This window comes from Polyodon spathula, chromosome 15 (assembly GCF_017654505.1).
Source record: "Polyodon spathula isolate WHYD16114869_AA chromosome 15, ASM1765450v1, whole genome shotgun sequence".
Classification (NCBI taxonomy): Eukaryota; Metazoa; Chordata; class Actinopteri; order Acipenseriformes; family Polyodontidae; genus Polyodon; species Polyodon spathula.
In genome coordinates, this window is record NC_054548.1 from 33,961,485 (window position 1) to 33,977,983 (window position 16,499).

The 16,499-nt window shown below is 38.2% G+C and overlaps 1 protein-coding gene across 5 annotated transcripts in view; it reads right to left on the minus strand.

Moving 5' to 3' along the window:
* The window catches only part of slc46a3 (solute carrier family 46 member 3), a 33,144-nt gene that overhangs the window by 4,335 nt on the left and 12,310 nt on the right, over positions 1-16,499 (minus strand). For 3 of the 5 annotated variants that reach the window (XM_041272219.1, XM_041272220.1, XM_041272221.1), the window contains 4 exons: positions 3,460-3,491; positions 2,910-3,120; positions 1,949-2,819; positions 1,150-1,233 (listed from right to left, as the gene is read on the minus strand). In XM_041272219.1, coding sequence (XP_041128153.1) covers positions 1,150-1,233; positions 1,949-2,819; positions 2,910-3,098 — 1,144 coding nt within the window. In that variant the 5' untranslated portion in view covers positions 3,099-3,120; positions 3,460-3,491. Of the gene's footprint in view, positions 1-1,149; positions 1,234-1,948; positions 2,820-2,909; positions 3,121-3,459; positions 3,492-9,220; positions 9,245-16,499 lie in introns of those variants that run through there. The other 2 variants (XM_041272216.1, XM_041272217.1) reach the window with 2 other exon arrangements.

Below are 16,499 nucleotides of genomic sequence, written 5' to 3' on the forward strand. Positions count from 1 at the left end.
GCTGTTTCTAATAGATTTCCACATCTGTATAACTTGGCAAAGCTTTGCCTTACAGTGCCAACCAAGTCAGATGTGCAGTCTCAATGTATGGGCAAGTCAACTCTAGGAGGATGCTGCATGCTTGCCTTTAACAAATGACAGCACTCTGTTTTAGTTAGGAAGCAAGTACTACTGTTTAGGCTTCACAGTGTTCTGAAATACTGTCTACTTAGGTTTATTTAATGTTTAAACAGGTCCGCGAAATGTCTGCAAAATCCTAATTTTATTCCGCAACCTACCCGTGAAAATTACATAAATTTACCACGATTTAATTAGACCCCTACTTATAAGGGATTCATATTATAAAAATACATTAATTGAAAAAATAACAATTACAAATTTTGTTTTTAACATATTGTGGCAAAGTGGTTTGCAATGCGCAGGTGTAGAGGTGATGCAGTGCTCAGGAATAACAGACACTAGACAGTTCATGGTGAAAAACAGAGTTTTTATTTGACTGGGTCACATGCTCACAACTCTTAAATAATAATAACTGGCTCGACGCACCAATGTGACCCTGGAATGAACTGCCAAACCATCCAGCCCGAGGCACACGGTTCCTGTTATACCACGCCCTCACAGGTCGGGAGGGAGACTGCTGACTAGGATTCATTCACTCTCTGTCACACATATAGATTATTACTTTTATTTCTATTTGGAAAAGGCAGACCAACTTGTTGCTGCATTACCGTGTTTTTTAATTTAATTATTTCTGGAGGTACAATACTTAAAATAAGTATCACCTTAAAGAAGAAGGAAAAAAAAGGGGATGAGAAAACCAGAATCCATAATTTTATAAAAACCATAAGAGAGTGTTTCAAATTTGTAGATATAAACTCGGGTTCAAGCACTTTTAGTTTTAAGTCGATGGATTCACAATCCAACTGAACAAAATGTAGAAGTGGCATTTAGATGAATCAATAATACAAATATTTATCAAAGACTGCAACATTCACAATTAATCAGACTATTTGAATGACTGTTGAAGCACTAGCTGCATATGCCTGCTGGTATTTTTAACTTGACTGAACAACACAGTTCCATGGTCATCAGCAGCAGGATATGCTTTTGTGGTTTTGTGTTAGTCATTGGACAATACAAGTCACTTACCCTGTTCAGAATCCAAAACAATCTTCGACATCATGGAGCGCAACACCGGAGCAGGCATAACAGCAAAAAGTAAAGGCAATCTCACTGAAAAAAACAAATAAATCAAACTGTACATTTATTTTCTTTGTTTGTAGATGTAATGTATGGTTTGCATTAAATTAAATGTATTTACTTATCATTTACTGTTGTTTTCGCTTATTAGAAAGCAACAAAGAGCAGGCAGTAAATAGTGTACTAGGATAAAGTGAAGCCAAATTAAACATGATCACAGTATATGAAAAATAACTCAAACCTTTACTTAAGGTTCCTTATATTAGACATGAGAGAAGTATTAATAGAATAATAATTATCAAAAGTCACCAGAATCTCTTCTTAGTATTATTTATTATACATAAAAAGCAATACTTCATTTATATTATTAGTTTATTATCTAAGAGCTCCACCAGTCAAATCAAGCATAACCAAAACAAAAGAAGCATTTCAACTTTCATATATGTAGAGCCAATTATGAAACAATGCTCCCTAACTGACAAAGAAAACTTCCTCAAAATTATGGTCTTGTGACTCAAGGATCCTTTAAATATTATCAATTACTTCCCAACCTGTGAGGAATGTGAACTCCAAAAACCTGCACTACTAATAAATGTACAACACAGCTTGACTAAAGGTTTTAAACAAATCAAATAAAGCCTGGTCAGTCTGCTGCTACTAAACTTGCGTGGTCTTGTGACATATAGGTCTACAAAGGAAAAACAATAGCAAAAATTTGCAGTGGCATAATTAAAGTGCATTTACTTACCTAGAAACATCAGCAGCGTGGTTTTGGCAAATGCGGTCATAAACATTCCTGACATGGCCGACAGCAGTCCAATTAACACAATGTAAATGTCATCGAGGCAGAAAGAAAACAAGGAAACACCAGCAAAACTGGTCAAGAAAATTAATGTGGAAAGAGCAGAGCCATAGCCAATTAGGATTTCATTCCAGCATAAAGGAATATTCAATTCGTAAAGAATGAAAATAGACAGGCCACCAATGTTTGCGAAACTATAGAATGAGAACGCTAATAGCAAAATGATTAAACTGGTGTTTCTTTTGGCACTGGATGCTGCAAAGAGCAGATACACTCCAAAAAACAGCTTTTTCAAAGGGCTTGGATCAGGCCTCTGTAGGTGGCTGATGGCAGGTGTCTTGACAGTCTCTTCCAGGAAGAAGCTAACATATATAATATTAAGGCAGTGAAGCACAGCTGTCATTAGAAATGGCCAATTAAAGCCCATTTCCCTTAAAAAGTAGCCAGTGGACAGAGAAGCTATCCCAGACAGCAGACCAATAACCATGTCAACCAGAGCCATCCGAACATTTTTTTGCTTGGCATTAACACACAAGTCAGCCACATATGAGAAACAACCTCCCAAAAATGTTCCAAATCCACCAAAGAGCGAACTTACGAAATGAGCTACTAAAAGGAAGTACAGATTCAAAGTAAAGAAAGACACAAAAAAGTTTGCTAGGGAGGAGATGGTAGCTCCAATGAGAGGAAGAAGTATAGTCATCTTCCGTCCCTGACGATCGCTGCGTGCCACCAGGACCAAGGTAACCATGAGGCTTGGGATCAGTGAAAGCAAATCAGTGTACATGAAAAATATGGAAGCTGCCTTCTGCACAACCTGTAAAAGAGAAAAACAAAAAAGTATTCATGTTTATTTTTTTTATATTTCATGTTTGGACATAATAAGTTGACCTCCAACATTACTGACCTCCTGCCCACTGGTTATGTTGCTCTTGTTGGGAGTGCAGTCAGAAGAATTCTCACTGACTAGATAACTGGAGTTAGTCAACTCCTCCCACAGGCGGCGGTAGACAAACTGCTGCTGCAGTGGAGATGCCATGAAATTAGCAAAGGCATAAATGGCAACAACTGGCTCCACAAAAAATAGACGCTTCATTCTTCCACTTTGGTCAGACCCACTGTGTAATAAAAAAGGACAATAAACTCTTATTCAGACTGTTCTACTTAAAGAGTTACCGAACACCTTTTAGTGTTTACAATAAATGAGACTTACAATTGCTTTCTCCTGTGCTGTATGTATTTTTAAAATATATTTTTAAATTTTGTTCAGATATTTTTTATATACACCACAGGTCATAAATCTACTGAAGAATGAAACCGAACAAATTAATTATCAAATCTTCCATGTGAATCGACAGAAGACAAAAACACACCATGAAAACATCTGGCATTTCTATCCAAATAAAATTAATTTGCTGTATCACTGACACAGGTTTTTGGTCCTGCGCGAAACCTACCATGTAAAGAAGGTGTCATGTATAAGAAGTATCTATAAATGTAAAAAAACAAGTTAGAAAAATGCAACAGCCGTTTAAAGTCGTGATATCAAACACAAAAGCCCAAGTTGGGAGAAGCAATTGAGGGAACCTTGTCAAGCATCAAGCAAACAGGCATAATTGGAAAGGTGCTGGGGCCCAACATTCACACAACTGTTGCTTCTTACTTGGCTTTTTTTATTGATTGCTCCACTTTACACTGAAATGCTCATTCCGTTATCAGCTGGGTTGTAACCAGAATAAAGATGCTGAGACACATATGTGCCAAGGAAAGTACTCCTTACAAGCACTACTACAGAAAGAAAGACACACGGAATGGGACAGGCTTCACAGGCGCAGACAAGTATGCTTTGGGAAGACACATGGACAACATGCAGGTGAGGAACGGGTTGATGAGGGCATACGTAGACAGACATTTAGCCCATACATACAATTGTGTGAATGTTGGGCCCCAGCACCTTTGTTTTTTGTTATAGATATCAGTTATTTTTTTACTTCATCAAATAATGAATAAAGCGAGGGGAAGATATTCGAGAATGTGTATGGTAAATAGATAGATAGACAGACAGACAAGACAAGAGAGTAATAAGTAAAGTAATATAAGAGAAATGAGAAAAGATTTGAAAGTAAAATAATGCTAGCAGGGACTTTTGAACTGTATTGAAAGTGTAAACACTGTATTCTTTTAGTTGCAAATGTACATCCATGAGTGGTGAAAACAATATGTCTACTTTGGTAGGTATTGATATATTGATATTTACGTAGGTACAAAACAACAACGTTGTAAGTATGCATGTCAGTGCTAAAGGGTAGTATACTAACATATTTTACTGCTGTAAAAAACATTATTCTCCTTGTTATAGAGGTGTTATGAACTTTGGCCAATGTAATGCATTTGTAAAACATTCAATCTCTTCATAAAAGGCCATATCCATGTCCTTTGCCTTTCTTGGCCATGGTTTGACTTCAATGAGTGCATCATTTGCATGCAGCCATTTTCCAGTAGCACCCACAGCAAGAAGAGACACAGTGTCCTGAAGATACACTCTGTCCTTGGTGTATGATAATGGAAGCCAACTGGTCATTCCTGTTGTCCACAGTAATTTTGCTCTTCTGCACAGCAGTAAACTTGGCATTGTGTCGTGTTGTGGTTTGGTTTCCCAAAGCATAAGTTAGAGTACAATCATTCTTCCTGTTGACTGAATAAGTTCACATTTCATGATTGGAGAAGTTTGCATTTGCTACCAAGAATCGTTGCCCATTTGTCTTTTCTATAAATGAGTTCTTCCAAACACATGGAATCTGTACCAGCAGGTACATGTAGAGGGTAAACATGCAACACCTGTCGGTTTGATGAGCAGGAGTTACATCTAGTACATAGAATGTCATGACTTATTGGGACTGAAACCATGCGAGATACTTCAGGACAAATTTCAGACAATTTGGTCTGAAACTCTGGTGGCAAGTGAAGAAGGCACTGCAATGTTGCATTTGCATAGCATGAGGTGAAATTTGGTTTGCTCAAGCCTCTGAATGGATGTGTAACTGCATGTGTTCTCTAAGAAGATTGAGGCTTTTGCTGTTCCTGAACATTAGTGATAGCTCGGTGAATGAAATGCACTCAATCTTTTACCTGGTGTTCCTTCAACTTAGGGCAATAAATCCCTTTGAGCCTACTGTACTCTGCACCTACAGTTTGAGTTGCCTTAATGCAGGTGGGGTTAAAAAGTTGATAAGGTGGACACCACTTAAGGATGTAAGGAAAGTGCAATGAAATTTTGTCCATAGGAGGAAATGGAGTTACCAAGATCCATCCTAACTGTTTTAAGAGTCATACCCTGGCATTTGTTAATAGTGATTGCATGAGCACCAATGACTGGGAGCTGCTCTCGAACAACGTAGACTCTGTCCATGATTTCAAACTTTCAGCATAAACGTTCAAAGGTATGGGTGACTCCATTGTTAAATGAGATGGTTATCATTTTGATCATACTTGTGTTTTCCAGATAATAGGAATGCACAGGTGGAAGCTGTAGCAAATCCCCTAGAAGTGAGATGTTGATTTTTCCAAAGCAGCCATTATCTGTGTTAGCAGTCTGGAAAATCTCACACAGACCAAGATGGATGTACAATAAGGTGACATTGGAAATCATGGACACCTCATCAATAATGAGGAGGGTCACATCTCGCATGTCTGTCTGAAGGCATTGCAGTACCTCATCAGAGAGGTTGTGATACACTGACGGTTTTCCATGTTCCACTGGAAGCATTAGTAGTCTGTGAATGGTCATCTCATGATATTGTAAGCTGTAACTCCACTGGGTGCTGTGATTGCCACTTCTTTTTCCAGGCTTTATTTCACCCATACTGTGACAGTTTGAATAAGAAGTCTTCCCTGTGCCTCCAGTGCCACTCACAAGCATGCGGAGGACGGGGGCATTTGTTTCGGTTTGTTGTTGCAAAGTTTTGGCAATGTGGTCAGACACTCTCTGCTGATCTTTATTAAAGCATTTGAGCATGTTTTCTACATTTTGTAGAAGAGGTTGTGCTGCCACATCCCTGAATTCAGCCATTGCCTCTGCAGCCCGCAGAGGATCAAAGTGAACTTGATTTTAAGGTCCATTTGTTTCTAGCTCATTGTCCTCTTCAGCCTCTATTCCCTTTTGTTTCTGCTCTACTAGTTGGGTTAACTCATCAGCTGCAGCTATTTCTTGTAGTTAGTCATGATAGGCCATAGATTTTTGAAGGCTATACCTATAAGCATGGAAGGCTTCCACATAGGAATGGCACCCTTCAGGAATACGGTCTCTTCTGTCTTTCCATGGCTTGAAAAGTAGGAGGATAGCATAGAAGTGAATATCCATATTGCCTTACCAAGCTAGCAAAATGGTTGGATTGTAGTCACTGCTTCTGACTTCTTCACTACCCTGTGGTAGACCATACAGTCTGCCATGAGGTTTGAGTGCTTTCCAGCCAGCAATGGCCTCAGCCACATATCGAATTACCACAATGGTTTGTTCTTTTCTGGGAAATCCAAAGCGACAAACTATCACCACCTTGTTTTTAATTTTCTTGGATCTTAGCCAGTACTTGTTGCATTTACAGTGACTTGCGAAAGTATTGAGCCCCCTTGGCATTTTTCCTATTTTGTTGCCTTACAACCTGGAATTAAAATGGATTTTTATTTGGATTTCATGTAATGGACATACACAAAATAGTCCAAATTGGTAAAGTGAAATGAAAAAAATAACTTGTTTAAAAAAATTATAAAAAATAAATAACGGAAAAGTGGTGCGTGCATATGTATTCACCCCCTTTGCTATTAAGCCTCTAAATAAGATCTGGTGCAACCAATTACCTTCAGAAGTCACATAATTAAATAAAGTCCACCTGTGTGCAATCTAAGTGTACCATGATCTGTCACATGATCTCAGTATATATACACCTGTTCTGAAAGGCCCCAGAGTCTGCAACACCACTAAGCAAGGGGCACCACCAAGCAAGTAACACCATGAAGACCAAGGAGCTCTCCAAACAGGTCAGGGGCAAAGTTGTGGAGAAGTACAGATCAGGGTTGGGTTATAAAAAAATATCCGAAACTTTGAACATCCCACAGAGCACCATTAAAGCCATTATTAAAAAATGGAAAGAATATGGCACCACAGCAAACCTGGCAAGAGAGGGCCGCCCACCAAAAAACTCACGGACCAGTGGGGGAGGGGGGGGGGGGGGGGTGAATACTTATGCACACTCAAGTTTTCTGTTTATTTGTCTTATTTCTTGTTGTTTCACAATAAAAAAATACTTTGCATCTTCAAAGTGGTAGGCATGTTGTGTAAATCAAATGATACAAACCCCCCAAAAATCAATTTTAATTCCAGGTTGTAAGGCAACAAAATAGGAAAAATGCCAAGGGGGGTCAATACATTCGCAAGCCACTGTATGTTGCTGCCATTTCAAGACATTGTCTCTGAGTACAGGTGCTATCAGGTCATTAGGAATGGTACAGGTGACATGTTGATTAATGTACTGTGCAATCTGTGAGTTGGGGAAAACTCCATTAAGTGGTGTATCTTCCACCCAAAGAAGTATTGGAAGTGCTACATTCCATGACCCTGGTACTCTCTGTGCCAAAAGTAATGTGTAACTTTAACAGAGGGCCACTTGGATTGCAAGAAACTTGTTGTGCATGAACCGAGATGCACTGACAGGATCTCGTGCGACAAGTTCACCGATGGGCATGTTTGCAAACCTTGTTCCATTCACCTCCTTTATGTATTGTCCCAGGTCAGTCCAGGTCCTCTGTTAATCTGGCAAAGATTGGCCTTATGCTGCAGGTGAAAGATATATTTCAGATTCAACCTAAATTGCGTGTGGCATGAGTGAAGTCGAGCTTTGACAAACTCTGTTGGATTCAAACGGGGCGTCCGTTCGGCATGCATTCCACGAATTCCATGAGTGTACAAGTCTGGGAAACACAGTAGGTCTAGTTTTTTCCCCCCAGTCTTCCAGAGCGTTATCCTGTATCCTGTGTAGCATTTGGTAAAGATCAGTAGCTGTTCTTTCACTATGTATGTGTGGTAAATGGCATCTGGTTGAACCTTACGTAGCAAAGATTCTTTGGGGTGAGGTTGTTCTTTGGTTGTTTCCTCCACAGTGATTTCATTGTCATCTTCTTCATTGTCAGAATGACATTGAAATGCGTTCAAGTTGTGATTTGTAAGCAAGTTTTGTGGCAAGTCTTTATAGAAAGGATTGATTTCCTTCAACTTCCCTAAAGCATTATACACTTTTTTGACATCCACAATGTCTTCCCAAACAGTTTTGGACTTTGTTGGTGCACTGCATACCAGGATGTGGACTTCCAAGTCATCTGGCAAGGCTTGTTTTGGCGGGGGCAGTTTGCTCAGTGTTTCCTGAAGATCTTGCTGTTTGTGAATAAATGACATGTTATTTTCCTGTTGTTGAGTTTGTTTGTTTAGCTGTTGGTCCCAATGACGTTGTTCCTGCTCCTGTTGAGGTCTGGCCTGTGGCTCATTGTGATGCTGATTCTGCTGGTTTGTGATAGACAGTTGCACGACAGTATTCCTCAATGGGCGGATTTCATTCTGAATATTTTACAAATCCAACAAAACAATCCAGGCAGTCATGGTGTTATCAAGAATATTTTTCTCGGGGCCAAATGAGAGTATACTGATTCCTTTGAGGCCATGACTAATTAAAACAAATGTATTACCACTAAGATATACACTGTATAGGCCTATTCTCAAAACAGCACGGATAAATATTTAAAAGTTAATATTCAAAATAATTACGCAACTGTTACTATTACTTATTCATTTATTTCTGACAAAAAGAGCCACCTTCACAATATTAGGAATCTGTCATCTATCTAACATTGCCTACCTTATATAACAATTGTGTCCATTTCATTTATTCTTTTAACCAAACACTGGATAATGCATTTCTGAGTTTGTTCCGCTCACATATCAGGTGGTGTCTGGAATGATCCAAATGCTATTAACCCTTTGCAGTCCACTTATTCAGCACTTTTCAGGCGTCAGGTCCAATTTATTTTCACATGCACTGTTTATTTTACACGTGCTGTTAAATTTTTTTTTTCAGCATAAAACAGGTTTAAAAGGCATTGAATCGCAAAAGGACACTCAGTATTATATCTCCAGCCAAGCCCCACCCCTTGTTCGCTGTATTTTTCACATACCTCTTTATAGACATGCATATTGATAAATCCTCTCCTGATCACTCGTTTTACTCCTTTGTATATGTCCTTGTTATCTCTGTAGTGCATGGGGCTATGAGATACGCCCCTTTTCTCGTCTTCATTCAGCTCCCATCTACCTCACTCAGCCATTGAAAGGTTTTCTCTGCTTTTTCCAGAGAAAAAACGACTAGAGACCTCTGCTTTACGTCTTTTTGATGATATCAGACTGGAAAGGGAAAATTGTAATGTCGGTCCTGGTCTGACATAGGACCGCTAAGGGTTAAAACAGCGGGTGGAGGCGTTAGATAAATAGATTTATAACTTCTCTTATGCAACTATTTAAATAGAGATTAATAAAATCAGTCATAACAGTGCGTCTCAGGTGCCTTATAGAAAAGTGAAAGAGCAGCACGCTGCACAGGCATGGAGTGCTGTAATGGAATCAGAGATGAAAAGTTCTGCTAGGAGAGAATAGTAGTGAGTAGCTGGCGAGCGCAGCGACCAGGGAATTTTGTTTAAGGTGAGCAAAGCGAGGTGAGAATTATTTAAGGCGAGCAAAGCTGCTGGCATCAATAAATTAAAAGTAAATCAACTCATTTTTTCTGTTTAATCTTCTATTTGTTATTGTAAACAAGTAAAACCAGCATGTAGAGGTAAATAAAAAAGTGGGTAAACGACCCTGTTTGGTGGAGTTGAACAAATAGATTGAACAGATAAACATGAACAGATACTTTGTTATTGTCCCTCAGCCAACAAGAGCCACCCCATTATTTCCACTCTCAGGATCTGTTCACATGAAAAAATCACAGACCCGACGGTGCGCTTTACGGGAACAATTCTGTGAGCGTCTTTTTGCGGGCTAGGATAAAGGCTGCTAGCACCAGCATGCAGGTCCTGCGTGCCTAACAACAAACATTAACTGAACATAAACAAACACTCACAGAACACACACAACATGCTGTCCAGTGGCCACGCCCCCCTGCTCGAGCCACAGTTCTGACTGAGGTCTCAGCTGTCAGTCTCAGACGCAGGAACACCCAGAGTATCAGTGGAGTGGAGCGAGCCAATTGTATATGGAGCGGTGGAGCTGTGTCTGCTCAAGGAAACTGAGCATGGTTTTATTTTTCTTAAATATATGTTCGGCCATGAATTTTGGACAAAAAAGGTGATTTACAGTATTTTCCATCATGCCTGTGCATAGTAACCATTCATTTTCCAGTTTCAAACCACAATTAAGCACTTTTTGCAGACTTGAGAATTACATTTTATTTTAAAAGCTTTTATTTTTCTTCTATATTCAATGTGATTGACTGGAACTTTATTAGATTATGAGATTTACATCTCTCTCTCTCTCTCTGAAGAGCTTAGATGCAAAACCAGATAGATCCATTTTTTCTATTTTTGGTAAATGATCATTTTTTATTGTGCTTTTCCGAATAAATAAATTGATTCCACATTGCATGTTTTTCAATTGGACAAACTAAAGAAATAAGAATTTAAAATCAAACAAAATCCAAATTTATTGAAACTCAAAAAATTGTTCATTCTATTTTTTTGTTTTGCAGCACAAGACTATATATCCATGGGCTGTTTTCTTCCAAAACAAGACCGATCCACATCCCACTCAATTAAGTAAATTGATTAATCAAAGTTACAAGGATTTAGCAAACATTCACAAATTTGACATAAAATAATATAATTCTGGAGACAAAGGTAATTTTTAGGCATTTTTATTTTTTATTTTTTTCTGCTTTTACATGGAATATTAAACAGCTGTGTCACCTTGCCGACCATGAAGCTCCGCCTGAAATTGATCACAAATGTTTAATCGATGAAATCGATGACAAATGTTTATTTTATTGTGCACTACATGTGTTGCTGTTTACAAAAATGCTGGCTGGCTGGCTATGAATTACTATCTACAATAATGAATGTACTCACTTACACATGCGGTCTTCACTAAAGTCCCAATTTAAAGACAATACGTTTCATTGTAGCCCTTGGGGTGAAACTGATAGGTGACTTTTTTTTTTTTTTTTTTTTTTTTCCAATTAGCAGTGGGAGAAAACCACTTCAGCAAGTGCAGTAGAATCTGCCAGAACTGACGGACGTCGTATCTACTATAGATACTAATGAGAGCAAAACAAATACAAAAGAAAAACAAGGGAAACACAGATATTTTCAAGAATGCTGTGAGACTTTGTATAAATGGATTTAATATTTTTAAAAATTGAAATAACAGTTCTGCTTGTGAAGCAACTACACTATAATTTGACAGAACAGGTGATTTATTTGCACTGTGCAGGACCTTATTTTCTCCCATTGGTGCTTGAGCCCCGCAGCACTCACGGAATTGCCACCTATGCACCTATTATCAGTGATTAAAGCCTTGTTTTCAAACAAACTGATTATCTCTCACCAAAACTGTATTGGTATAAGAAAAGTGTGTTTTTAAAAAAAAGTAATTTCAGCTTTCAAGCACTTAAAATATGCTGACAATAATGTAAATAACACCACGCTACATACAGGGAGTCCCAAGGTTTAAACATGTTACTGTTTATAGACAAGAACTCAACTTTATTATGAATATTGTGCTATTATGTTTTAAGCAACATACTACAATAGTGTTGATTATGGTAATTGTTTGTTTATTAGTTTTAAACTGTTTAGTAAAACTTGACCTACTGTTTAACCTCGTTAGTACAACTGGCCCCCTTTGCTAATGATATCTTGTGATGAAGTGCCCGCCCCTGTGTGTATTTTATGTTATATGTTGCGTGTGGTGTGTTAAATGTTGGTGTATAGTCATTGGTACACGGGATATAAACGGGTCTGTGTAACTCGAGTGTTTAAAATGTATATGTGTATTTAGGCACAAAGATTGCACAGCACTTCACGTGCAAGTAACACGTAATAATATGTGAGCATGGGGAATTGCACTTTATTAATTCACGTGCAGTTGTACCACGACTCCAATTAAATGATCGATTAGCAATCGAGTCACGGTACAGCTGCATAAAAGCAGCATGTTTTCACTCACTCGGGGTTGTGTGTTCAGTGAGTGGAGAACGGGATTGGCGACGGAGGTAATAGTAAGAATTGTGATAATAGGTAAAATATCTGCTCACCGTGTTTTGTTTAGTCCGTTTTGTTTGTCTATTTATTTTGGCGAATGTGCCGTGTCCTGTTTTTGTGTTGTTACAACCGTTTATTTTCTGTCTGTCTGTTTATTTATTAAATGCTGAGCGCAAGCAAGCGCTCAGCTCCACCAAACTCCACCTCTCTCTCTGTTTATTTTCCCGATTCCGGTCGGACGTCACCCACTCCGGCCGTCTTTGTGACACATCTACAGTCAAGGTCGTAACCAAGTATAAATCTCCACATTTTTGCAATGACTTTACACTTACTTCTAAAGGTGCAACACGTTTCAGTAAATTCAAAAGATAAACTTCACATCCAACGCAGAGGGAGAACACAAACGTAAAACATCATTAAGTGAGGTTGGCATTGCAAAGGAGATGAAGGGAGGTTTCACAGTTCCGATCGAGTGACTGTTTTCTAAGCATTATTTGTGAACGCTTATTCACCATTGCTACACCCTGTTCGAAAATGGACTTCCCTGCATTTTTTTTTTTTTTAATTATTCATCATTTAATCATAAAATCAAAATTTACAAGATTAAATACGCTACTATACTCCTCCTGGGCGCTGCCATAACAGGGTCACACGACTGTGATACTGTACGCCGACTGGCTCAGTGGATATGTCGGATTTTATTAAATTAGAAGCCTGGTGTATATCGACTTATGGAAGAAACAATCATTTGAGTTGTAGTATATACAAAGAGAACAAAGGAGAGTGATCATCAGAAAGTAAGCACTGTGAGAGGAATGATCCTGCTCAGTTTTGGTGCGAATAGCATATATTGAGTTTTGCATCTAAACTCTTCATATATATTCCTGATTGTGGAGCTGCATTTGTTCCATATAAAAATGTAAGAAACGTCGTGTGTGTGTGTGTTCATCTCTCTGCGGTTATTGTTCTTATACAGTTCTACGGTTATGCACCATACAGCGCTGTGAACACGCCTTATATTTTCTGCACTCTTAAATTAAGGATAGTTCATATACTATTACAGGGTGGTCCGTCAGTCACGTCGACTCACTCATATGTGTTTGTGGGTTGCTTGGAGCTCCCTATTAGATATTCGGATACAAATAAGCTCTGTATAAAGCTAATTTAGTACAAATTATATGTGAAGTTTGAAATGTAATAAAAGCTGATTCTCAAAACTATAATTGGTGAATATAGTAATTTACAGCTGCGTATAATGGTATTTAAACTAGGATTCATTTATCTGCCCTTACTCTGGTCCCATTACAGTCACATATGCGACGGATTACTGTACTCAAAAACGGCTTGTGGGGGGTATAATTTTATTGGAAATCACACAGCAAATTCAGTGTTATATGCCCTAGTATCATTTTGTCTTCCTCAACAGGCTACAAGTTTCAGAATCAAGATCTCAAAACGACTGTGGAGAGAGAGAGAGAGAGAGAAGGGGTCATTGGCTGGAGTGACCTTTGTTGCAAGAAAGTAGTTTTTCACCTGGAATAAAAGGTGCTGACTTTTTCCCCACTGATGATGTACTATGATTTAATCATGTCATTGGATTCAAATTAAATGTTAGCTACCTGAAGATTATTCAGGTTTCTTTGAAAGGGGGGGACAGGCAATGACCTTTTCTTGGTAATTTTTGGAGATTTAAATTTTTGTGTTCCCTAGGTCAAAGGTCAGAAACGTTAAGGAGTAACTTACTTTTGTTTTCTTCAGACTTTTGAGTAAAAGGTTGGTTAACGTTATGGTGGGGGGAGGGTTAGGCCTACCCATCAACCACATTTTGACCTCTCTATAACTTCTATGAACCGACAGACCTCTAGCACGTGTAATTTAAATATGCTGCTACCATTCGATTATGGTTCTAAAATAGTAAATTCAGATCGTAACAAGACAGAATGGATTCAGTTGCAGATTTAAAATAAATAAATAAATAAATAAATAAATAAATATAAATAAATAAACAGAAACTGCGTTTGGGAATTCAGTCCCACTTTTTACATGCTGTGACTTCACGTGCCTGCCCAGTTTAACCATGTTAAAAAACAGAACAAAGCAAGAGATTCATATAATTACTGTACAGTTAAAAAACTCAAACCAAGATATTATCGTCAACCTCCAAAGCCAGTTTGTAATTGTGTGAGTCCTCAGGGAAACTAGAGAACAGATTTTTAAACCAATATGTTATATATTCAACAATTCTATAAATAAAAGAGCCATTCTACTGGACTGGAAAATTGGCAATGTTGTGCCTATATTAAAACAATCTGACCCTGGGAACTACAGATCTATAAGTTTAACATCAATCAGATGTAAAATCATGGAAACTATAAAATGGACCTAAATGGAGGAATATGTATATAGTAACAACATTATAAGAGACAGCCAACATGGCTTTAGAAAGGGTCAATCATGTTTAACTAATTTACTAGATTTCTTTACGGAGGTGACTATTAGAGTGGACAAGGATAGTGCGTATGACATCATCTTAGATTTTCAAAAAGTACTTGAAAAAGTACTGCACAAAAGACTATATCTAAATATTAAATCAGTAGGAATAAATGGTAAAGTAGCAGCATGGATTCATAACTGGTTACAAGATAAAATCCAGTAGTTATAATTAGAGGCCAGGCATCAAACTGGGGGGAAACGACGTGGCAGCCGCAGACTGGAGAGGCGGTTGCACTCATTTACCAAGGGGTCATGTGTGACAGCATAAAAGAGGACTGAGAATCGTAATCTGTTCCTTCGCATTGGTTTTGTGTTATTAAACTGAGAAGGACTGTGAGAGACCCTGTAACCAGTGAAACAGTATTGAGAGTGTTTTGTTTGTTTGTCTGTGTGTAATTCGTCTCGTTTGTAAATCACCTAACGGCTAACACGATCCCGGAGCCATCGTCGAAGGCCAGTACTAAGCCGGAACAGCACTGCACTACTGTCACAAAATAAACTGTATCACCCACCATGAGCACTACTGCACACACCCAGGACTGGTGACCGTGTTGGTATTATTGTGGGATGGATTGTGTTGTTTATTATTTATTGTTTGGGTCTGCAAGCCTGTTTAACCCGTGCAGTACACATTGCTGTGTATTACCGGGGGATTATTGTTACTGGTCACCAGACCTGGACGGCTTGGTGGTGATATACCCAGACCTGGAAGTTGAATCTGACACAGGACTGCGGGTTGATGCGCTGGTACGCGTATTTTTGTTACAGTTCATGAGATTTTACTTTTCGTTTAGAAAAAATATCCTCTTTTGCAGGGGAGTAGCCAGGGATTGCAACTTTTTACAAAGTGCTGCCAGACTGCCTCCCCAGGCACAAAAGTCATTTTGTTCCACACACTTATAGTGCCCAATTTATTGTAAGTGTATAAATTATTCTGTCTGTACATATAAATCTATACAGTAGCCATACACAGAACACCGGTAAAATCAAATCAATACCTTCTGTAGCACATTTTCTTTTTACTGCAGCACTGTCTATAGGCTTCCAGCAACACAAAATAAACCATGTTGAGGCATTGTACACATTACTGTACAATGCGGAAATAAAGAGACTATTTAAATAGTCAATCTAAGTTGAAACTAAATCATTTTCACATTCACTGTGAGTAATTACATTAAGAAAACATGGGGCCTGCTTATGAGGTCAGCATTTTTCTGTACATGTAAAAATGTATTTATAGTCTATAAAATTATTGAAACGTGCAAAATCTGCTACTAGCAGGTGCTGGGTTCAGGGTTCAAGTGCAAGGAAGTATTGTACGCCATGCAGCTGTGAGGCACCAGTCATCCTGTGAGAAAAACTACAGTGTGGACGGAAGACACACAATACATAAATTAATTGATGTAAGAATTGCATTTTAAAAATACTCATTATACATCCCTAAGTATGCCTGTTGTGTATAGATTTTCGTCTAAATTAAAAACTGTTGTGCAGAGTTGAATTTTAAATTTCATCAGTCAAGCTTATAAATCCAAGGTTTATTTAAAATAAAAAGGTTGGAATAATGCACTGAAGGAAAACGGTTAAACACGAAAATGTTTCATTCAGTTTAATTAATCTTGACTAAAACAGCTGGATTTTTCTAAAGTGAAAATGCAATATTCTGTTTTAATTTATTTGTATTTTATTAAGATTCCTTCGTGTATACTAT